The sequence below is a fragment of the Chelonus insularis genome, unplaced genomic scaffold, assembly GCF_013357705.1.
Source record: "Chelonus insularis isolate UGA/USDA-ARS -01 unplaced genomic scaffold, ASM1335770v1 contig_273_pilon, whole genome shotgun sequence".
Classification (NCBI taxonomy): domain Eukaryota; kingdom Metazoa; phylum Arthropoda; class Insecta; order Hymenoptera; family Braconidae; genus Chelonus; species Chelonus insularis.
Window position 1 is genome coordinate 19694 of NW_023276460.1, and position 24548 is coordinate 44241.

At 28.6% G+C, this 24548-nt stretch overlaps 4 protein-coding genes and 2 long non-coding RNA genes across 7 annotated transcripts; 3 read left to right on the forward strand and 3 right to left on the reverse strand.

The window, feature by feature from the left end:
* Positions 1-1261: 1261 nt before the first annotated feature.
* On the reverse strand, positions 1262-9041 carry LOC118065200 (phosphatidylinositol 4,5-bisphosphate 3-kinase catalytic subunit delta isoform-like). The gene is made up of 8 exons (XM_035080347.1): positions 8423-9041; positions 7744-8202; positions 4680-5114; positions 4148-4578; positions 3499-4065; positions 2844-3428; positions 2263-2725; positions 1262-2172 (listed from the first exon to the last, which is right to left on the reverse strand). Exons 1-8 carry the CDS (start codon positions 8564-8566, stop codon positions 2041-2043), a joined length of 3216 nt encoding a protein of 1071 aa, XP_034936238.1. The 5' UTR covers positions 8567-9041; the 3' UTR covers positions 1262-2040.
* Positions 5372-7706, forward strand: LOC118065201 (protein Spindly-like). 2 transcript variants are annotated; one of them, XM_035080349.1, is made up of 7 exons: positions 5372-5404; positions 5467-5781; positions 5858-6161; positions 6222-6342; positions 6405-6717; positions 6793-6949; positions 7019-7706. In XM_035080349.1, exons 2-7 carry the CDS (start codon positions 5501-5503, stop codon positions 7658-7660), a joined length of 1818 nt encoding a protein of 605 aa, XP_034936240.1. In that variant the 5' UTR covers positions 5372-5404; positions 5467-5500; the 3' UTR covers positions 7661-7706. The 2 variants fall into 2 exon arrangements, with proteins under 2 accessions (XP_034936240.1, XP_034936239.1); XM_035080348.1 differs by lacking the exon at positions 5372-5404 and having other exon boundaries at positions 5418-5781.
* A 312-nt stretch (positions 9042-9353) lies between the features above and the next one.
* On the reverse strand, positions 9354-12853 carry LOC118065199 (uncharacterized). Its single transcript, XR_004690143.1, has 4 exons — positions 12626-12853; positions 11301-12556; positions 9883-10162; positions 9354-9789 (listed from the first exon to the last, which is right to left on the reverse strand). It is a non-coding gene; the product is annotated as an uncharacterized lncRNA (long non-coding RNA).
* Positions 12854-16001: 3148 nt separating this feature from the next.
* On the forward strand, positions 16002-18171 carry LOC118065202 (uncharacterized). The gene is made up of 3 exons (XR_004690144.1): positions 16002-16727; positions 17418-17576; positions 17673-18171. It is a non-coding gene; the product is annotated as an uncharacterized lncRNA (long non-coding RNA).
* A 1771-nt stretch (positions 18172-19942) lies between these two features.
* Positions 19943-23665, forward strand: LOC118065203 (E3 ubiquitin-protein ligase Topors-like). Its single transcript, XM_035080350.1, is given in 8 exon segments — positions 19943-20466; positions 20640-20902; positions 20904-21094; positions 21174-21395; positions 21482-21762; positions 21845-22003; positions 22088-22295; positions 22365-23665. Coding segments are annotated over 7 exon segments (2454 nt in total). The 5' UTR covers positions 19943-20466; positions 20640-20683; the 3' UTR covers positions 23539-23665.
* A 92-nt stretch (positions 23666-23757) lies between these two features.
* LOC118065204 (ragulator complex protein LAMTOR4 homolog) lies at positions 23758-24530 on the reverse strand. Its single transcript, XM_035080351.1, has 2 exons — positions 24171-24530; positions 23758-24037 (listed from the first exon to the last, which is right to left on the reverse strand). Exons 1-2 carry the CDS (start codon positions 24240-24242, stop codon positions 23786-23788), a joined length of 324 nt encoding a protein of 107 aa, XP_034936242.1. The 5' UTR covers positions 24243-24530; the 3' UTR covers positions 23758-23785.
* Between the last annotated feature and the right edge of the window lie 18 nt (positions 24531-24548).

The window sequence follows — 24548 nt, forward strand, 5'->3', positions numbered from 1 at the left end:
GATAATCATAATAATAGCCGAATAATTTTCACAACATTTTCATTAATTTCTTAACAAGTCATATGACAAGTTGACTTGCTTATATACTGACTAATTCAATTGCTGTGTATTAACTAAAAAAACGGCTAGAAATTACAGATAAACTAAACTAAACTTATTTCACCCAATAAATGATAGTAACTTAAAATAATAATGACAATTTAATACAATACATAAAAGTTACGTAAAATTAAATCTCTTGCGAAATTTTTGTGTAATTTAACGCACAATTTGTCTCAATAAATCAACCTAATAGTTAATAAATTAACTAGTGAACATGTAATTTATATAAATCTAAATATTAACTTATGCTGTTCTTACTTTTTTTAAACAGAGCATGGTTTATCATATCCCAGAAACATAATTACCCTATAAATTATGATAAATTAATTATTATAAATGATATAATAATCATAATTATAATTAATATAAGAATAGTGAGGAGTACAATTAAAGAAATAACGACGATTGTGGCAAAACTAACAATTAAATGTAATAATAGTAATAATTATAATAAAATATTAAAATAATAATATTGATAATAAGAGTAATATTATTAAATATTTATCATAATTATAATTGCATTGTACTTGGTTGCATCGCGACCAAACCTAAAAATGTAGTCTGTGTCTAAAATTTTGTTCACTTTTTTTCCTTCCATTACAATATCTATATTTTATTCATGTTTGTGAAAATTGAAATTCATGAAGCTTCTATTAAATGCTTAACGATTTAATATCATTTATAGTCCATTTTTAGCCGATATTGTTCAACAAAATATTAGTTTTATTTAATATCATTTATTTAAGAATAAATAGTCATAAAAATAAACTGCTAGTTATTTTGAGTTAAAATAATTTAACTTAATTATTTTAATATATTTTAATACTTGATAAGATATTTTTACAGTGAACGATGGACAAGGTACCACAAATATTCATCATAAGAAGAAAATTGATAGTATCTAGTAAACAGTGAATTTTAAACAATATTGGCAAAAAATAACATTAATTTGAGTCTTCAAGCTATTCATTTTGTATTAGAGTGATCTTGAATGTAAGTTTTTGTTAATCCAATTTTAGAAATGTTGGTCAATTATTTTATAATCATATAAGAATTTTAGAGTATATTGCAACAACGGAAAAATTAAATAACGATATATAATTGAATATAAATACAGAAATTGAACAAGAAAAATCTTTAAAACTATAAGATAGGCAGTTATAATTTTGTATCTGAGAAAATGATTTGCATCAATAAAGTCTTGGATAAACAGCGAATTAATATTATCTAAAATGATTTATAAATTCGAAATAATTAATGAAAATTAAAATAACAATTTATTGGCACTTGCGTATGTGATTGATTATTAAAAGTGGTGCCTATTGTGTTTATTTATTGTACTATTTATAATTAATTTTACTGTTCATTTGGAAAATCTAACTGTTCTAGCAAATATACAAAGCAAATGTAGTTATTGGTAATTTTTTTTTTTTTTTCATTAAGAATTTTTCGAAAAAATATTATTATAAATATTGTGTGTGAAAATTTTTTTAAAAATCTACAGATTTATTTGGTAAGTGTTTCATTCGAAAAAGATTCAATTGTAACTATTTATACGAATAGTTGACCAATTGTGATTAAAAATTGAAAAAGTTGTATCCTAATTATTATTTATACAATACAAATGAGTGGAGCCAGTGATTACATTACATTATGAAAAATGTGTTGTTTTTATCTAAATTATTTAAATAGTTGATATTGCTTTGAATAATCACACTGTTGTAGGCATATGGATTAACATGTACATTTTGTAGTGAGCATTAGACTCATAAAAAAAATATTCAAAACATTTGGCAATGTATGTTATCATCTTCATTTTCATTATTATCAGAAAATCTATGAAATCTCATTAAATGAATCGCTGACAACTACCACTCTTAATAAAATAATCATAAACAAATTTATAAATTCTGAGCACTTGCAGTCTTACGTTATTTTTTACGTAGTTTTATTATTTTTAGCCATGTTATGAGAAGCCCAATTCAACGAAGTTTTCCACGAATTACAAAGAGCTTCATCAAATTTGCTTCTAAAATGTTTTTGTGCCTCAGCTTCCGACATTTCTAATACCTATAACATTACAATTATTTTATTTATTATTTCTCTGAATAAATTAATTACTATTAATAATCATAATTAAAAATGTGTTAAATAATTTACCAAGGTATCTCTTAAATAATTAAGATCCTTTTCTGACGAAAGTTCGGGCAATCCCGTGGAGATCATCATAGCAAAAAGAGACAGAATCAATCCACCATGACGCCTAAGAACTAAAAAAGCCGTCTCGCAGTAATTCTGAAATCGTTGAAACTCAACAGCTTGACCCTTCTTAGTTTGTCCTTTGTTAATAACATGAACGAAATCATTAGTGAGTACAAAGGGCACTCGCTCTCGCCGGAAGCCGAATTTTTCCTTGAAATGTCCAAGAATATGACCAAAGTCTACGTGAAATAATTGGCCAGTTTTCTTGACCATTATGTTATCTGAATGCCGGTCAGCGATTCCGAGAACATAAGTTGCTACACAATAGCCAGCACAACTTAACGTAAATTCTTCTATTGCTTTATCAAGTGCGGCCTTTGTGGTATTGTGGTCTTTTAACCAAGTAAGAAGAGAACCGCGTCTGTAAAAAAAAACGTATTGCCTTAATTTTTTTCTCTACGATTAACTATTATAATTCTTAGTTATATCTTTAAAAAAATTAATCATTAATTTATATATTTTTTAATAAAAAGAATAACCTGAAGGCAGCTGTAGCTGAAAACATTCCCTTCTCTTTTTGAATATTTGCAATCGTTTCAGCGTTTAAGACTACTTCAATCATTCCAACTCGATTATCAGTAGATATGCATCGATATGGATTCATACGTAAATCTAAACCTTCTCGCTTCCACAATTTATCCATTATTCTTAACATTTGTAAAGTTAACATATCTTGTCTTAAATCATCTCCATGTTTCATAATTAAATAAATATCGTCTCCAAAAGGATCCGAATTATCGAACACAAGCCAAAGGGGTCTCATTTTACTATCCATTACTCTACACTTCTCAATTTTAATTTGATGCCATCGAAAGCTTGGATCCAATGGATTAAGAATATTGGAGAGAGCTTCTTGGCAATGCGGTTCTTGTAAATAATCCTGAAATGCTGTAAGAGCTAATTTACGATCTTTCCGTTGCTTCACTTGCTCAGAGACATTTTTTAATTTATCTAAACATTCCATTTGTTTGAATAAAATTTTCATATGTTGCTGAGCACCACGGCAGTAAGCTTCAAGAATGAGTCCAAATCGTACTGATACAGATGCTACTTGCATTTCAGACCTACAAAGACAAATTATTTAGTATAAGAACATAATATAAAAAATTAAACATTTAAAAAATTAAAATGAACCTTAAATGCCAGAATAAATAGTGTCCTATTCTCTGATTATTGAGCGCTCGTCGTAATAAAAATTCGGTGAGATCACACGATAAATAATTTTCATGCTTCAATGCTTGAACCAATTGCAGCAAAAACAAACTTAAATCTTCATCACTAACATCCTTTAAACAGCGAACTGCAAAACTCCGAACCGTTTGATCAGCATATGCATAATCTAATAATTCTAAGGCTCTTTCTACAGGCAATTTTGGCCACTGCTGTACTAAAGCAGTTGCCTCAGCAACTTCTTCATGATCATTCCACTCTACACATTGCAACAATTTTGACAACAAACTTGGTATCTCACGAAGACAGTGTCTTCTCAAAGCCCATATTGTCTTTTTCTCCTGCTCATGAAGTTCATGTAAAGGATCACGATCAGCAAGCAGCTTTAATTGTTCTAGTTGTTGTTTACTCATTTCAGACTCTTGATTTATATCCTCAGTTCCATAATCTTCTTTAGTTTCACGTAACTTCATGGCGTATTCAACAACTTTATCTGGCGAAGGATATAATACAGACTTGTCTTTTCCGTAACTAAAATCAAATAACAATAAAGTAAATAAATACACAGGAAAATTTTTAATATTAAAAGAATTATTTAGATGTTGATAAATACTTAGGAAATGTAAGCATTAAAGCAGCAGCACGATCTATATGTGGATTAGATACAACAGTCCCAAGAGGATGTAACAAATCTTCATTTTGCATGTCTTCAACATATGTCCATGTATAAAGTGTCATTGCACCCGTTTTGAATTGTGATTTAAAATCATAAATTGTGGTATTTGCCCAGCACAATGGATTTATAAAATAATCTTGTTTTGAATCTTTAACCAGTCTTCGATTTTTGAGGCCTTTAGCAGTCTTACTTATTTCATAAAGAACGAAGCAAAGTCGTGCATTACGTGGTATGTCTTTGACCCTGATATCAAACTTGAGCATTTCTTCCCAATAACAACTACCATCGGGATTGACAGTTATTTCTTTGGTTTTTTGACTCTCACAGAGAGACTTTCCACCGTGAAACAAACCTGCTTGTAACCCCACCTGAGGAATAATATTATCACGATTATTATGCTAAGTAAAGTTATAATTAAATTAAGATGATTTTCATTGAATTTTTATTTAGTTTCAATAATTAAATTTACCTCAACAGTTCTATTCGCTGCATCACAATTCAATCGAGAGATCCCATTGACGTTGAATACAAACCAATCTTCGATTTTCCAAGCTGAAATATGTTTACCTTTTTTGCGCAATGTAAGAGTAGAAAAAGTCGGTCGAGCTCGTTTTAAAGTATCTAACTCAGGATTTTCGAATAAATTATCCTGATCTACCATGACGTTATTTATATTTATTGTGATGAGAGTTGGAGTGATATCCCGTGATATGCAGTTCTGAATGTAGCTATATTGAATCAGCGGATAGTCACCAATCAAATACTCTTCTTGACCGCATACTTTTAACGTAAAATCCGATGGTATTTCATCCTTCGACATCAATGTATTTGCACGTTTCTTTAAAATTAGATCTATCAGTTGATATGGCGTTGTATCGTGAGATATTTGAAAAGTGTAAGTCGTCTGGAAAATAAAAATAAATTTAAATATATTTAATTTATTCAATAGAAATATATATATATTGTTAATTTCAATTAAAGCAAATGAAAATTTTTTCATAATCTTTAGTCAAATTGAAAAATTGACAATTTGTAGGCTCCACTCTACTTTATCGACAGACATTGGAAAATTCAAACTGAAAGCAAACAGTTTCGATTTGAATGTCCGTTACGTTTGTTATTGTTTATTTTCATTTTTATATATTAAAAAAGATATTAATGAGAAGATATACTTTTGTATAGTTAATATTAATTGTAATTTTTTTGTGAATTAATAATTTAATAAATTAAATCGATAATTCATACAATATTTCTAGTATAATTTAAAGACGCTAAAACTCCAACCTCAAAATGAATTTTGATTCAACGTTCCATTGTGATACTAACAGTGAAACATTAGCTCAAGGAAATGATGAAGAATTTGGTGATGATCACAAAGCTTTTCAGGCTTTGATAGCCAAACAAAATGCTGAGAATGAAAGATTAAAACAAGAAAATCATCAACTGCAGCTTAAAATAATTAGTATGACAACCCTTCAACAGGATTTACAGGAGAATATAGAGTTTTTGGAAACATCAAAAAAACAACTGGAAGCTTCAATAAACACGAAATTACAGGAAGCAGAAGACAAGTAATTCATAGATTTTCATTAATATGACTAATAACTCATTCACTACCGTGACAACTGTTACAATTATTATTTGTAGGAACAAGATAAAAATAAATACTTTAACCACTCGATTACATGAATTAGAAGCTACATTGGTAGAAAAAGACGAAAAGAATGTAGTACTACAAAAAGAATTGGATGAAGTCAATAAAAAATTATCAACACTTGTTATAGCTCCTCCTGTGAATGAAATTTCTTTTAGAAATGATATTTTAGGTCTAGAAGATAAGATACAAGAATTAGAAACACTGTTGTCTACTAAGCAGGAAGCCTGTTTAAAGTTGGAAGAAGATCTTAAAGAAACTCTCAAAGATTTATCCGAGTTACGAAAAGTCTATGATGTAAGTATCAAATCGTACTAATTATTTGCTCATTAAATAATTTCTCTTTCGTTGATTTAGGACACTAAAGAACGTCTGGCAGAACAGAATAAAATTCTTGAAGCTACTCGTGATGAATTAACAGAATGTAGAATAGAGTTAGATAATTTAAAAATGTTGCCAGCTGATCAAGCATCAAAAGGTTTGTACGATAAGTATTGGAATCTATAGAATTCATTTATCAAATAAGAAATATTTTTACAGGGAATTCAGTGTTTGCAGAACTAGAAGATCGTCGTCAAAAAGTATATAAAACGATGATGACTTACAAGCAAACCTACCATGAAATCAAACGTACTTTACAGGTTAAAAATAATGAAATAAAAGCTTTGCAAGCAGAAAAAGCTGCTTTACTAACAACATTACAAAATGATCGAGATGAAACTATCCGAGAAAATGCTAATCTTATTGAAAAATATAAAGAAACAATTACGGAGTTCAAATTTAAACTTGAAGATCAGCGAAAGAAATTTCAACTTTTGGAAACTCAATTACAACCAATTGATGATAAATATCAGTAAGAAAATTTTTACAATAATTATAATGACAATATTAATCGTGGAAATAAATAATATATAAAATATTTTATTAGGTATTTTTTATCAGCATTAGATGCTAAAAAGAAGGAAAATGAAGAGCTCATAGGAAAAATTGAAAATGCATCTATTCAAGCTTTGATAGATGAGGAAAAAAAGTGTAAAATAAATGATAATCTTAGATACTGGCGTAAAAAAGCCATTACTAAAGAGGTAATTATATATTACTGTAAAAAAATAGTGTACTTTTATTAATATTGTTTTTCTGTTTATGTATAATAGGCTCAGTTAAAAGCTATAGAATGTCGTCTTGAAACAGAAGATTCGCCAATTCATAGAGAATTATTGGAAATAATACAACAAGAAAATAAGGTGAAAAACATATTAGATGAAAGTTCTTATTCAGACCAACTAGAAGCAGGGCAAATAAATAAGTACAATGATATTACCAGTCAAGATAAAAATGATTTCGGATCCCAAGGATTAAAAATAACAGAATATATTGCTGAGGATAACTTAATTAATAAGAATATATCAGAACCCAGATATACAGATTTAATTGATCTTTCATCACCTCCAATAAATAAGGAAAGCTGTTATTTTAATATTAATAGCCCAGGGACAAAAGACGAACTTCAAGCTAAAGAAAACAACCCAAATTATGAGAAAGCTAAAGTTGAACAAAGAGGAATTTTAAAAAATACTGGCAAAGATTGTAATAACACGTCTACAAACATGAGTTTGACACAAGCTGTTTCTTCTCATTTGGACATAACTCAAGAAAAAGAAAAGAAAACTTTGAGATTTCCAACTGATATGGTTGAACCAAAATCTTCGAGGAAACCTCTCAAGCAAATTACTCCTAAATATCCAATAATACATGTTTCACAAGATTCGACATTGAATGATGATCAAAATAATTAATTCAGAGAATTATTGATAATAAATATTTTTTCAAAAATTGTAGCTATATTATAAATGAATAAATTGTTCAATTTTTTACTTACTTCAGTACTCTGAAATTTAGTAAGGACCTGCATGTTCCCATCCTTGAGTCGAGATTCAATATTTTTCGGAATTGCTGAAGTTGGTGCTAATCTAGGTGGATATTGATAGCGCATCTTTTCCTCCCAATCGAGTTTTTGTCGTTGCAGTGCGATATCATCTCCCAACAGTCGCATTTTCCATCTAAAGTCATTGACTTCGGAGTTTTTCAATGCAGCAAACTCATGAAGACCTTTTCCTATCAGTACACCAATCTGTGAGTCTAAATTCCTGTCACCTTTGACCCCTTCCCTTTCAATAACTTTCAAGACAGAACAAAAAGGTTTTATATCACATAATCTTCTGCTTTCATCTCTTAACTCTTCGGCCTCGGCATTTGAATTGATGCATGAGAACACGTAAGATGGTGCATCTTTTAATGTACCATGGAGCGGATACTTGCTTGCTTCTTCCCATAAGTCCTAAAAATAAATTCGTCAAAATTATTTTTAGCATCATTCAACGGCATAGAATTAACAATACATACAATTTTTATTATTTTGTTTAAAATTAAACATAAAGAAAGTTAAATAAATGATTTCGAGCACAAGGATGAATCTTCGAAATCAAGAAAATGAGCTAAGTATCTAATGAAGTAAATATTTTATTGAATAAATGTATAATGCATTGAAGATTGTTTACCTCTTTGATTTCAGCGAGGGTAATATTCCGATTAGCTTCCAATGGAATGATGACACCATTGGGCATGAGACATGTCAACTCGACTACTTCAGTCGGAGTTTTAGTCCAAAAGTCGTAAGTATATGCGCTCGGTATGTGAACCATAGTGAAATATTTAATGAAACTCTTGATAAGTTCAAGAGTATGAGTCAGACATTGACAACATCGACAACTATAATACTAAAATATTGGTCAACAATAAAAATTCGCTTCATTTTTATGTTTATTTACATTTTTCACTTTGTAGAAACTCGAATTCCATCGTTTGTTCCCATTGTACAAGTCATAACAATGGACACTTTGATAATATATTAAAGCATTTTTTGCTAAATTTTTCGTTATGATGCATATTTACGTATGCCAGGTTGTTCAGCGCGCTTCACGAGCTGATATCATAATCAATTGTGCTTTTTCACTTTCCACTTGGTTACTTGTGAGAAAACAAAAACTCCAAAACAAATTCTTGAATCTTCAAGGTAAAACTGTAACCCAGCCTTACAATGTAAATATTATTATCGTTGGATGCACGCAATAACGACACAGGTCAGCCATTATTTATTTCGTTTGGATTAGGGTGGACTGAAACAAGGTAAAGCAAAGACAGATAAACACGTCAAGATAGGAATGTTTAATTTTAAATTACCCACGTTTTCATATTCTCCGACTCGTGGCGCTCAAGTGTAATTTTGGCGGCAAATAAAAGACAAATATTTAAATTTCATCATCACAAGTTTTATTTCTCTAAAAACTATTTCAATCAGTTCATGCTTTGATAAATTACATTAATAATTATTTTTAATATTTTAAATTTTATTTAATATTTTTTAAATGGAATACATAAAAAGTTTAGTAATTTCATGTATATATAATTATTCTATGAAAAATTTGCTAATTAATATTAATGAGATCATCAGTTATTGACATCGTATTTTGCTCATATAATAATATAAAATATTTTTTGAGGGCTCAATACGATGAGATAAGCACTACTTGATAATAACAGCCTGAAAAAATATTTTTTTCTTTACTTATAATATATATCGTAATTCAATTAAACTGTACACGTATTATAATATATTGATTGCATTAATTGTCTCTTAATTCTTCTCACTCAATTCCAAATATTGGAATCCCAATTGTCTATAATTTGTTTAATTTATTAGTAACACAGTCAATCACGTATATAATCTTCTGTACCACTCCGTAAGTGATTTCAATAGACAAGAATGGCTTATAATCCAAATCATCGAGTTACGTGTTTCCGCTACCAGCAATTGAATTGTCAACTTTTATCTCAAGTCCATATCACAATATTTTTGCAGTATAAACTGTGAAAATAATTATTTAAATAAATATCAATTTATTATTATTAATTATATAGATCAGTATTATATATGAATATTTTTTTAATGAATAATTACCAGAGAAGTCAATCAAGTCCAACATATACGTTATTATTAAATAGACTTTGGTTCCTCGTTCCATACGCCTTTCTCTCCACTACAACTTGTTATTTTTTCGTGATTACGCCTTGTAACTTTGTTGTAAATAATAATCATATTGATTGTTGAAATTAAATGTTTTCTGCAGTGATAGACATCACTGTATTTTGCTGATAGTTTTCTGATGATAATTAACTGATTTTCTTTATCAAACATCGTTTGTTGCTTTAATGAAAATGATGACTTTCCTTGAATTTCTCTGTAAAAATAACATCAGCAATTGATTGTTTTGTTGTTATAATGAGAAAACGAGTGATTTAGCTATAAATAGATGCAATGATACAGAAATAATAAGAAGTGAAAAGTGTACATAATAAACAATAATGGCAGTAACGTATATCGAAAATATAAATGAAAAAATAGTATTGAATTGATAATACAAGTGGAAAATATGTGTATATTGAAAATAATACTGTCTAAAAATAAATATGAGAATACATTTTTTTTCTCTTAAGATTAATTAATAAATGGAATGGAATTTCTTGACTTTTGGAATATAGATACATATATTATATATGTATATTTAAACATATATATTCATCAGTCCCGGATGTAAATATATTTATACAAGAAGAATATAAGTTTGTCTTAAAGTGATTAAATTTTGGAAAAACAAGTCACATAACATTCTCGAGAACAAGATGATAACAAAGTTTTTTCCTTCATTTATTCAGTACCCGTCATTTTATCTCTATCAGTCACGCCGGAACACGGTGGAACAAGCCATGCAGAACGTTTCTGTCCCAGCCGTGAACTTTATGAATAGTTTATATTAGATAGCAAGAGTTCGGCGTCAAGATGATAACCGTTTGTTCAATTTGTTGATGAATCGTCCTGGTTTCTTCGTTTCAATGTTCATCTCGCCCATGAATCTTTTTTACTATCAATTCATATTAATCATTCAATCATTCTACTTGTTTTTATATATGTCATTTCTAATTCTAACACTAAATTACTGATAAAAAATTTAACACACTTGTAATGTATGTATTATATTTAACATAAATCAACGAAAGTTTTATGCTCATCATTATTACATCATGTTTAAAATTTTAATCACAAGACAGAGACGATTATTCATTTTAAACTGTTCTTCACAATCATATTTTTATTCAATCCTTTATTTTATTATATTTATTTCACACTTGTTTTTAAACTCAATAATAAAAAAATAAATTCAAGTTGATTATTTTATTTTTTAATAATAAATGATGGTAATATTTAACACTGAATAAAGGTACACCAAGTTTGTAGGAGTAAAAAATATTTAATGTTGTTTGAGAATGAAATAAAAACATGGTAATAAATAAGATAAAATGAAAAGTGAAAATATTTACCGTGATTTAGATTCCATCTTGCGAAATCCAACACTTTTAATTAGAGGATGGAGGTTTGCAATACTGCTCAAGTTGCGCGTAGCTACACCACCGATGGCAACATTCTTCCACAATTCCCGGACCAGCTGAGACTCTTGTGTCTTCATCCCCATTACTCGAAAAAGGCTCATTATAACCACGATCACTGCAAACGAGATAAAGAGCATCACTCAAGCTCTTGGAGCACAATCGTAGGGTCCTCTGATGCGGCGCTGATTCAACCAAGGTCGATGGAATACCAAAAAGAATCACGAGTAGTAGTGTCGTGAAGAAGAACGGTAATCTCATTGCGATCGACATATTTCTAACGCAATTAATGATTATCCAATGTAATTTTCATTAAATCCTCAGAATGTATACGTTGTCGTTATATAATTTATTATCTTCCATGCACTTTGATGTAATTTCAATAAATGCTCTTGGATAGCTTATAATTTTGCATTGGAAACTCAAAAACAATTTCACAGTAATGTTTATCATCAAACTGATTTATTGAATAAATAATTCAATTAACCTCCCAAGTATATCAACAAATGATAACGTAAGATTGGTGTGCGATTGTAATTAAAATGAGAAGAAAACGTAGGTTTTGATAAAAAGAATGACAAGAGAAAAGGTCGGAACAGGAGAGAGAACTCGAAGACATCCGACGTTAGTCGGTACTTGAGTCCTACTAAAACAAGTTGGCTTTTCTGCGTGCATCTCATTCTTGAGTCGCGCGTTGAAAGATAGTGCAACGAGGGAGATCAAACGGGAGGAACAAATGATCCTTTTTCGGTGACAGAAGAACGTTTGCCTCGGCTAGACACATATTTATCAACACGTGGTTGACCGAGAGGCGCCAATAACATCTTTAGAAATCTTGGTGTAATTCTATAATTCCATTGTGTCCCAGATTATCGTATCTTATTCATTTTATTTTGCTTTCACTACTTTGCAGTCAAGTCTAGATTACATGGACCGTGAAAAATACAAACATGGAAGTTGCGTGAGATGTCTGTTTGATATATGTATATTTCACATGGTATTTAGAACAAAACGGTACTGCCACATTTTAGTTATAAATTTCTTTTATCTGATATTATTATCACACTGAGTGTTAAAAATAGCCAAGTTTGTTACGAAACTCCAAGATATTCTTATATCCAGTTCTATACCTTATTACTCATCATCTGTGGTATTATTCAACTTAGAAATCATCATTTCAGATAAATAACCTAACCAAAAAGAAAAAAAAAATAACATCAACTCTGTGAAAAATATTTTCAATTTTAAGATAAACTTACCGAGTTTTAATCTAAAATAAATATATTCAATGTACTCTGGTATCGACAGTATTTTTGACTTCCACGGATGTTATTTGGTATTGTATATACATATATTGTATTTATGTACTGCTAACAAGAGTATAAACAAACACTATCACATTCGTCCTAGTTTTTTAAATAAAAATTCAGATGCAGAGAAATGGCCTGTTTCCATTATACAATTTAAATTAAATACTCAATTAGCATCAGCATATGACAGCATTTTTCAACAGATCTATTTACGTATTTTGCGGTCGGCTATAAATAAAAAACAAGGGATACCAACAGGGGAATGTCCCTGTGACTCATTCCCCCGCCGATACACGTTGTTATTTTTCTTTAATTAAGATAACAACGCAATAAGTGCATAAGTGCATACAATAAAATTGATTAAAAGCAATGTCGTGTCTGGCGATATTGCAAAATATGAGGATTTGTTTTGGAATCTCTCTTTACTTGTTTCCATCACTTATTCTTTTTCATGGTTGCCCCCATGTGTTATGGCACTAACCTTAGAGACATCAAACTCACTACCATCCATAGGTTCATATTGAAGCTTTAAATAATAATAAATAAACAAATTATTATTAGAATTTGTTTCGATAAGTAAATCATTGTTTTTCCTCTGTTGTTATGATAAAGAACAATGTTATTATTTGTATCGTTTTAAATGTCACACGATTGAAATGAAAATTGTATAAAATAACCTGTTTTTCGGTTTTGTTATAATTTCATCTTTACTTTGTTATATTTAAAAATATAATTATTCTACATTGAAACTAAATTTTTAAAATTTATGTAACGAACAATAATAGATGAAATTATGTTGACAACAACAACTTTTCCAGATTGAAAGCAAGAATTTTGAAGGTATATTTTTTGTTTTATTCTTAGTCAAGAATTCTATTTTTATTATATTTTTGTTATTTTCTTTTTTACTTTAGATAATTGAATATGTAAAACAACCAGAATGAAGAAAAACCAAAACTAAATTAGAATGTTATCAGGTTATTTCATATAAATATAATGTTTTGGGGTATTTTTAGTTAAGGTAAGACATCATTGTTGATAAAAAAAATTCCAAACTATACAGCCTACTTAATTAATAATTTATTTTAATTAAAAAATTCATCAATGCATAAATTTAAATGTAACCAGATATTCGGTTGATATTGCTCTTTATCAAATACAAAAAAAAAAATAAAAACATTTTATCAATTAATGTATAGTTATTATATTTAATAACTTTCTCAATAGAGTTACATTCGTAAGAATTATCTTCCCAATTATTTTATTAGTAATCAAAAAAATCATATTCTTTAGTCTTTCGTTTCTTTCTAGTATTGAATCCAACGTACTCTTGCTCAAGTATCTATTAAAATTGTTCTCGATACTAGTATTGTGTACAGTTACTTTTGACATGATAGAATAAATTATCAATGAAAAGCAACAACGAGCATAAGAGGACACACAAGAGCTGTGATTATCTCGGCGCCAGGGAGAAAGAAACTGAAACTAGACTTCGGACAGGCGACCTGTATATGTGTATAGACAACGCCTTTCGAATAAAATGAGACGAGAAGTGATACAAACGACCCCGCAGACATTCAAATGCGATAATAAAATTCGAACTGGGTGTTTAGATAGCTTCGATTTGTTTGTCGTTCTATTTTTATTCACTATCACAGTATTAATACTCCCATTATCCTATTATAAGAATCTGCACTTAAACTATATCGTATATCTCGTCACCTTTCTCTTTCTTTCTCTCTCTCATTTGACCATTTTACAATGGATTTTTTACTTGGGAATCCCATAATAACATCTTACCTAGTTCATTTATTGAATGTAATTCTCAATCGTATTGCAAATTCTATTTTTATCTGTTCTAATTATAATTCAAGGATTATTAATGATATTATTTACTATTTAGTGCTCATTTAACCTAGTAAAAGTTGTTTTGAAAAATTAAATGTCAGTAATAAACTAGTGTGTTATGAAATTTTGTATTATTGACTATTGTTCGATTGATTTTCATAATTGATTAAATTTTGCAAGCTTAAACAATTGAACTCATGTAATAGTAGTATTATTTGCTCATAAATCATGATTTTCTAATGATTTTCTAGAAGACATCAATCTTTTTGTTTTATTCAATGACTGTCATATTCATTATTTAGCATTTGTGAATATCACAATTCAATGGATATTTATAAGTTGATGTTATGTAATGTACTAATGTGATTTATAATTATTTTCTATTCAATATGACAAAGCTTGTGCATTGGTATAGAGTATAAAAGTAGATACTAGTACACAATTAGTAGAGGTTCATTCATGATCTACAATAGATCATGGTCCTTCTTCGACGAGACAAGAAGTATGAATGAACGTAATCAATTTTATCATGAAAACAAATATTTTTCTGTAGTTTAGTAAATATTTTCCATAAGAATATAATTTTTTATGTCTAGATTATTCACAATTCTTTACATGGAATTGCAATCTTTCGAAATAAACTTGTTTATTTAATATTTCATTTGATTAAATTTTTCAAAGTTCTTGTATTTTGTTTACAAATAAAATAATTGGGAATATAAGTAAACATTCTTACATATTTTGCTGACCAAACATTTTAAAAGATTCTTTATTACTTAGAATCTTAATTATTAATACTAATAATAATAATAATAATGAATAATATGTTAATTTAAAATTAAAATTAACAAGCTATTATTTGTTTGCTCGGAACAAGTAAACAACTAATAATCAAAATACATTTCGGAGTAAAATAAAAATTTCAGTAAATTTTTATTTGCTGAAATCATTGAGCTATTTATAAGTTAATATTAAAAATAACTATCTGCATACCGCAAATAAAAATAACTAATTCTTTCAACTTATAATATCTGATATAATCACAATGTCATTTAGCGAAAGTCATGAAAGAATCATCGGCATAAAAATTACTGGAATTTTCTAGGTTCAGGCAGTTTTTATTATTTTTTCACTTATTGACCTCACGCGCATTAGATCAGAACTTATCGCAATAATTTTTTGCAATAGTAATAAAATCTATAGAAACTAGAGAAAACATCAAGAAAATAATGATTGATAAATCATTTATCCTGGTTACAATGTAGTTAGAGATATCTTAATAGATTAATGTATTGATCGACATCAATTTCAGGACTGATACTGGATTCAAATTTTATAGTAAAAAATTGTCTGATGACATAATTTTTCCTGTTTATTCGTTGTAATCACATCATTTGTCACATTCCATCGTTACCAAATTATATAGTTTCTCCCTCCCTACTAATAGATTTCCCTATCACCAGCAGCGTCTTCACTATATCTTTTAGCGCACTAACCAAAAGCAAATAAGTCCAAAGAAAGGCAAAGCCAGCTTCAGTAGGACCGAAGAAACTTGACCGAAACTAAGTGCTTTCATACTTACGAAACCTCTTCATATAATATATTGACAGCTTCATCACAGTACATTCATTCCTATCAGTCACATGTTCTAAAGATCAGAATTTCTTCAGTTAATGCAGCAGATTTTAATTCATAATCAAATTTAAAAATAAAACATAAATAAAAATTACTCAGTTTTTTTAATAAAAATCTTCATTTAATATCTGATTGGATTTGTAATATTGTTCATCAAAATGGAGAGAGTTATAATGCTGTAAAAACTGACGCAGGCTGTGACAAAAATATTTAAATTTTCAAAATAAAAATTAATAATGATTCCAAGAGCTCTTTATGCCTCATTGATCTTGATAAATATTGTTATATTCAATGTTTTTGGAGTTGTGAAAACTGCACCGCTAGTTAAAAGGGAAATACGGTTGTGCTCAACAGATTTAAGTGATGCACTTTCACATATATGTAGTAAACGTGGATTTAATGAACCATCTGCAAACTCTGGTGATATCCTTTCACGTGGAAAACGTGGAATTGTAGAAGAGTGTTGTCATCAACCGTGTACTTATGAAATCTTAGAGCAGTATTGCCAATAATTGTAAATATTACCAAAGCATCATTAGCACATATTGAGAACAAAAATCATATCATGGTAATTATCTTTTTTTTACTTTTCAATGTCTTCCATTTATTAATGTTTTAATGTGAATTGAGACTAAATTTGATATAAATTTTCTTTATTATTGTTGGATAAATAATTGGTCCAAAATAAATTAAATTTATATTTAGATTCAAATAAAGTTATAATAAGAATAAAATTCTCACGAATTGAGTTACAAAAAAAAATAAATTAAAAACTGTCAATGAACTATGCAGTGAACTGTAATTATCAAGTGTTAAATCGTTGAGTTCACGGGTTGACACAACTAACAGTATATTTTTTTCTAGGGAGCACTAAACTCATATATTACAAATTTATCAAAAATATGAATAGTATAAAAAGAGTGACATTGGACTACTAAAAGATATATCTGATTAATTGATTTTGGACGTTATTTTAATTCAAACTAACGTTACAAAAATTGATAGTCTCGTTTTTTTTTTTCTCTTGTGTGATTTGGAGTTTTTTTGTGATAATGATATTGAAGTCATAAATAACATAACTTACATTCGCAAATTGAGTTAATTATATATTTTTTGAATAGCGTAGATTGACAGATTTATCTTATTTCTAAAAACAGAAATAAATTTTGTGAAATTTTATCAAGAAAAAAATACTTTAGCTTATTTATACGTGACTTCATCTTATTAATATTTATTATTTTTTTTTTTTGTTTTACAGATTAATCTTCATCATAGAGAACAATACCTTTTACATTAATTGCTATTCTTCACCGACAAACAGTACAAATGAATCATTGTTGCAGTTATGTTGAAAAATTTTCAAAATAAATATGATAATTTGAAAATTTTAAATATATAGAAAATTTATTCATTGAAGGTAATCATTATAATCAATCTTTTACATAGTTTTAATTAAATAATTATAATACCACTGAGAATATTCATTAAAAAGATATAAATTTTTATTTTTTAGGCATGTCCCATTAATTAAACAAACAAATAGGAGGTATATTTTAACTCATCCAAGTCTGAAATAATTATAATTAGTTATAATCATCGATTAACTGACAAATGATGTATAATTTATTAATTAGTAACATTAATATGTTGTTATGAATAGTAAAAATATTCACATGATATAATGAAAAATGAAATATTCATATGATGTCTTTCTTCATCAATGAAACTCACCAAGTTGATAAATTATTGTCCTAGTAAATTATATTAGAATAAAAATAGTGGTAGATCAATGGCTATATTATATAAGCTTATTTATATTTTTACTAGCAAGATATACGAGAGAGTTGTCGGAATTAAGCATCATTTCTTTTTGTAACTGTATTAGATTGCATTTGAGTATTGAGTTTGGTGTTAACATCCCTACATAGTTTTATTGAAGATGATCTCATCTATACTTAAAACTTTCGTATCAATAAAAAGTTTACGAACATGTATTTTCATTGTAATAAATCTACTATTATACTCCGAAATTATTTTTCATTTAAATTACAAATACCATTTATTTTAACTTGTTCATTATGCTAACTAGTTGGCTAAGTTAATGAAATTAATTGCAGAATAGCACTTCAAATAATCAATTAAGTATTCTTTGTTATTTTAATGTTGTGAATATTGATTTCCAAACATTATTATGTTCATATAGGAAGTATGCATAAAGTTTAACATATATTTAATATTAAACTAATTCAAAAACACAATTTTTCTCATGAAGATGAATTCATAAAGAAATTGCCATTATATGCCACCTACTGAGTAGCAATAAAAATACATTTAAAAGATGTATTCTTTAAAATTCTTATTGACTCACTATGCTTACATTTTTACTCAAATGCATGGAAACATTCAATAAATCTACTTTATTTTTTAGACAGAATTGGCTTTACTGTGATCTTCGTAGATATACACAATTTTTTATTTATTCCTACTTTTGATTCAAAGTTTAATGAAATCAAATTCCAAGCACAGAAGTGATGGATTGAATATATATTTTATTTCTTAGTTAAAAGAGTGAACTGGTCACTTTGAGATACAAGTTAGCTCTGCTTTCGTTACAAATTGCTACTTACAATGTAAACTTATTTTTAAGGGTAGAAGGGGTATCTGGTGAAGGAAGGTAGAGATGATACTCTCTAAAATTGAATTAATGAAAACTACTACTAATCAGTGAATATTCACTGATTGCCAGTACCAATCCAATGACTGATTCTTTGAGTGATTGGATTGGCACTGGATATCAGTGAATATTCATTGATTCACAGTAGTTTTCACTGATTCAGTTTAAAAGAGTAGATAAGGATTTTTTTTCATCAGTTTCAGAAGATAGGTAGACTTGATTAGGAACTTTATTTGTGATGAGTAAGAGTGGAAAAAGGTGTTAGTTAGTAAATAACAATATGCCCTTTGAAATGTGCAAGATGTTAGCTTAGGATATTTTTTATAAATATTGTTACTTTAACTAAAATTCCGAGATTATTACAAAAGTAACGAACTTTTCGAGCAGAAGTTCAAGAACTTCGTGTTATATCAGTGATATAACAATTTTAAAAATATTATAAAATTATATCTCACTCTTAGTTAAATTATTATCCATATTAGAATGGTTAAACCCAGTAAATTATTTTTAAACATAAAAAAAGGTGAATTAATTAATTTAAGTACTCTAGTAACCAAACCAACGTAAGACTGACGTCAGATCTGAATATTTTGTTTTACCTTAGTCATTTACGTGTGTTTCTGCCATTTTTTTGAAGCAGATAGACGTAAGATTATCGTCAGAAATTAGCAAGTTCCTTTATATGTATTTTTTTTATCTTGTTTTGTATAAGACGAAAATTATTCAATATTTAATGATAAAATAATATAATTCATCAAATTGTTTTTTCATATAAACACTGTAAATTAAATTGTAATTTTGCATACTTATGAATTATTGTTATTCGGTTATACATAATATCAATGCAAACTAATAGTACTTGATAACAAAATAATCTTTTCGATTTTTATGGAGGTAATACTGAAATTTCGAAAAAAAAAAAATAAATTCTATATTGTAGTATATGTCTATTTTTGTAATTACAGAGAGAAGACTCCTCTCTGATAATTATAAGTTATAAATACTTGAAACGTATTTTAAAACTATGAGAAGTATAATAAACTGCCACCTGTGAAGTAAAAATGTAATGATGCGCATGCGCAAATGTTAAGCAGAAAAGCAATAACCCAAAGCCAAGCATAGCGTTTCTGTCTTTCTGAATAGTCCTCAAATATTATTATCATATATGGTACTTTTTCTCGTTTTTAGTAGTGTATAATTCCATTAATAATTGGTTTTTTTTAATATTTTCGGGGTGTTGTTGACATTAAAAGCTCGTATGTTTGATTACATTAGTTTGAACTATTAAATATTTATTTTTAGGACTATAATAGAGAACCAATATTGTAAAATATAGTGATAATATGATAAAAACAATTTATTACGATCAAAATTATATCTCAAAAAAATAATTACAATAATTTATATATTATTTAATTATTCTAAAATAATATTTTTCTTGAATACTCCAATAATGTAATAGTTGAACGCACGGATCAATTCTACGTACTAAAATCCTGAAATTACTCAACACTTCTCGTTTAATCTTTAGTGTGATAGTGGATTTAAAAATGGCTATTTTTCGACTAAAAATTTTGTCTGCATTATCAATCCGTTTTTGATAATGTAAAAATGTCATTTTTGCAATATAATGGTGAGTAAAAAACTCTTATTATCATTTATTTTCATCAATAGTGTATGAGAGAGAACTCTAACCATAAAATTATTCATGCTCCATAAATGACGTTGAATCCATTTAAATTACAAAGCAATCCTGAACAATAAATTCATAAAATCATTTAAAAAAGGATATTTTTCTGATTTTAGTGAATATTTTTTAATGAGACTGACAACGTTTACAAGTAATAACAATGGAGAGTCCTGTTAATAGTGAAAATTCAGTATCTACAACCAAAGAGCCAGTGAAAGCAGAAGATCGAACTTCATCAAATTCTGGTGACAGAAGCGATGAAGCATCTTCGCCGCCGCCAAATTGTAGCATATGCTTGGGAAAACTTGTGAATACATCTTTTACTGACAGCTGTTTACATCAATTTTGTTTTACATGTCTTCTGCAATGGTCTAGAATAAAAAACTGAATGTCCATTATGTAAACAAACATTTAAATCAATTATCCACAATGTAAGATCAGAAGAAGACTACGATCAGTATCATGTGCCTAGAGAGTCAACTCAAGCAACAGCAACAACAACGAGACTTAACCTTAGCCTTGCTTTCAGTCCAGCTTCCATGGCAGAAACAATCCGGAGATTTTCTTATCGGTATGAGCTAGTTGATTTATTTAAAAATTTTTTATATAATAATAATATTAACTAATTTTTTTTATTTTATTTCATGTAGAACGACATTAACACCTAATCGTCGGTATGGAACTCTCTCTGGAGGATCTCTATGGATTGCTGCTCAACACGCTCGTCAAGAACAAGTACCCAATAATTCTGTTTTGTCTGTTTCTCATGAAGAACGACGATATCGTCGTAATATTTACCGAACTGGTGTTTGGTCTGATCCTATACCTGATATACATTCTCGTTTCCGTGAATGTAGTGCAGAATATTATAGGTATAGCATACGATATCAACTTATTCAAGTTAGAAAAAATTTGTTCTTTAAGTTCTCGGTATCTTACTTAAGTTTATATTTTTCAGGAGATTCCCCCAAGAAATAGATCGTCTAGTTCCTTGGATAAATCGTGATTTACAAACACTATTTAACGAAAACCACACGCAAATTGCTTACGTGCTAGAAGTAATTACGAGCTCTCTGACTAGATATGATATGCGTAGTCCAGAGTTTCGTAATGTACTTCGTCCCTATTTTGGTATAAATACGGATCACTTTATTCATGAGCTTATGAATTATGCTCGCACTGATTTAAATATTACGGCTTATGATGATCTTATTACTTTTCTACATCATCCTAATCGTGGTTTGCATCTCATTATTATCTAATTACTCAACTCAAAAAATAATTTTATGTTGAATTTTTGATTTATCTAACATTTTTTTAGGTTTATCCGGTGCTTATTGGTATCAAGTACAATCACAATCATCTAGTAGTAATAGTACTAGTTCAACATCTGATGACTCTGATGTCCGAGTTGTTGATCACATCGATGCAGTTGAAACAGAACCGCCTTCAGTTGGTCCTCACTTATTGAGTGTTCCAGGTAAAGCATACGATATCTAAATAAAGATGTTCTATTTATTAGCAGAACTTTATTACTAAAAAATAAATTTTTATTTATTACTAGGACCTAGTACAGTGAGCCAAACATTCCGCATAGAGACACCAGAAGATAGTCCCTGTGTTCTTACAATTTCTTCAAGTTCCTCTGAATCAGACTGTGAAATAATAGGCTATGTAAAACCACGTCATGAAAGAACTCCAGAAATAATTGAACTTTTATCTTCCGATGGAGAAAATGAAGCAAGTAGAGCTATTGTACCTGTAGTAGAGACGTAAGTATATTTTAAAAGCTCCTATTAATAAGAATGTAGTAGTATTTATGATAAATAATATTTATTTAGTCCTAGATCACCATCACCAATGCCATCAACGAGTCATCCAAGTACTTCATATAATAATGAACGACGAGGTTACAATCCGAACTCAAATTATTATTCAACCCTAAGTGAAACATCGAGCGATAATAGTGATAGTGATTCAGACAGTGATTACAGTCAAGAAAGAAAGCAAAGTAGCCGTCGAAAAAAGCGTTCATCTAAAAGTAATCGTAAAGTTGCGCATAAACCTTCATCAAAAAAGAGAGAAATTTCAAAAAAACGTATTAGATATAGTTTTAGCTCGTCTGATAGCAATGGAGAGATTAAAAAACGAAAAACTACAAAAAGTGCTCGAGAGAATTGGATATTACGAAGTAGTTCTGAAGATGATAGTGATGCAGAAAATGTTTCAAGAAAACAAAAGGTTAAGGATGATAGTGCTAAAATGCTAAGTGTACGAGTTAGGAAAGATCTTATGAATGAACCTAAAAAACATACGAAATTAATAATATATGACAGTACCACTTCCAGCTACAGTAGTAGTGATAGCAGCAGCGATTCAACAAGCAGCAGCACAAGTTATAGAAGCAGTAGCAGTAGCTCTAGATTCAAAAAGTTACAAAAAAAATTTGTTTCTCGACAACTAAAGAATAAAACACACAGACAAAATCATGCAGTCAATCATTCAGATGATAATAGTGTTAGATCGTCGAGATCTAGATTAAAATCTACCGTGATAAAAATTAATTCAACAGTATTGCGAAAGGATTCCAATAAAAAAGAATGGTATGTTGATAAGAAAGATTCGTCGCGTAGCAGAAGTCGGAGTAGATCTTCATGTAATCTGGAAAGCGATGATAATGTACAACGTCATGATAGTATAATTAAACATCGTGAAAAAAGAACAGCACAGAAAATTGCTAATGAAAAAATAAAAACTGAGAGCTTGTATTTTATGACTGACTCAGCCAATGATGACGAATCACAGAGATCCAATAGCCAATGCAGTGTATATTCTGAACGATCAAGATCCGATAAACATAAAAATAAAATTAGTGCAAAGACAGCTAAGTCGCGAAAAAGTAAATCACGCAAAAAAAGTAGTAAAATTTTGAAAGATAAACAGAAGAGGTCACGAACCAAATCTAAACGAGACAAACGACGTAAAAATAGTTCATCATCCTCAAGTTGTTTATAAGTGATTATACATAAACAATAATGTTTAATTATAATTCCTCATTTGTTTATAATTTTTTAATTGTATCTTGATATACCTTTATTAATATCACTGTACAAAGCAATTTGTTATTATGTATAACAACTGATAATATTACTAATAATTATGTTTCATATTACAAAAAAATTCATTGTTTTTCATTTACGTTTAAATACATTTGCAAAATAATACAAAAATGAATTTTCAATATATCAATAAATACATTTATTTAAATTGGAGGAAAATCCATAAGATTCTGGTCGTTTGAATTTGTGTGACTTTCAGCAGAATGTGTTTTTTTCTTTATAACATGAATTTTCTTATTCGATAAACAAACGATGTAACAATGGTTTGGATATTTAATTAATATTTTGTTGAAAGATTTATTATTTGATGTTTTATCATCTATTTTACTTTCTAAAGTCACCAGACTCATAATAACATTTGCGACTCTTTCATTATTTTCTAGTTCACCTCCAGACTGCAAAAAATACAAATTTTAACTTCAAAAAAACATGTTAAAAAATTTGTGAACGATGGAATTATTCGTTTCATAATAAATCATAAAAACGTAATGTTCATCACTTAAAATATTGTAAAACATTAATAGTTACTGCTAATACTGCTCCATCCCCTGTCAAAACTAAGTATCCAATTTGATCGGGTATTCGTTCCATTAATAACATTTTGTCTTGTTTAATCAAGAATGATTATCAATATATCACTTCGATAACAGTAGTTAAAAAGGCAAAACGAGACAACACGTTTCCAACAGGTTTTTACATTTAAGAATAAATGTTTTAAATTAATCTGATACAAAATATGGAGATATAAAAAAATTCAACTTTTACAGAAATTTCTATCAAAAAATAACAAAGATAAATCGATTCTTATGAAACCTTCGGCTATCAATAGTAATGGCGGCACAAACAGCTGTCGAAAATAAATAAATCGGAGTAAAGTCGAAGAATACAATCGAACATAGAACATGG

What these genes read in the sequence shown, in the direction of transcription:
- LOC118065201 (XM_035080349.1), top strand. Translation starts at nt 5,501, where the DNA reads ATGAATTTTGATTCAACGTTCCATTGTGATACTAACAGTGAAACATTA. An exon ending in TTACAGGAAGCAGAAGACAA is followed by an intron (nt 5,782 to 5,857) that starts GTAATTCATAGA and finishes TATTATTTGTAG; the next exon opens with GAACAAGATAAAAATAAATA. An exon ending in AGTTACGAAAAGTCTATGAT is followed by an intron (nt 6,162 to 6,221) that starts GTAAGTATCAAA and finishes TCGTTGATTTAG; the next exon opens with GACACTAAAGAACGTCTGGC.
- LOC118065204 (XM_035080351.1), bottom strand. Translation starts at nt 24,242, where the DNA reads ATGTTATTAATGGAACGAATACCCGATCAAATTGGATACTTAGTTTTG. An exon ending in GGGATGGAGCAGTATTAGCA is followed by an intron (nt 24,038 to 24,170) that starts GTAACTATTAAT and finishes TATTTTTTGCAG; the next exon opens with TCTGGAGGTGAACTAGAAAA.
- LOC118065200 (XM_035080347.1), bottom strand. Translation starts at nt 8,566, where the DNA reads ATGGTTCACATACCGAGCGCATATACTTACGACTTTTGGACTAAAACT. An exon ending in CCCTCGCTGAAATCAAAGAG is followed by an intron (nt 8,203 to 8,422) that starts GTAAACAATCTT and finishes ATTTATTTTTAG; the next exon opens with GACTTATGGGAAGAAGCAAG. An exon ending in TTAATGCTTACATTTCCTAA is followed by an intron (nt 4,066 to 4,147) that starts GTATTTATCAAC and finishes ATTTGATTTTAG; the next exon opens with TTACGGAAAAGACAAGTCTG.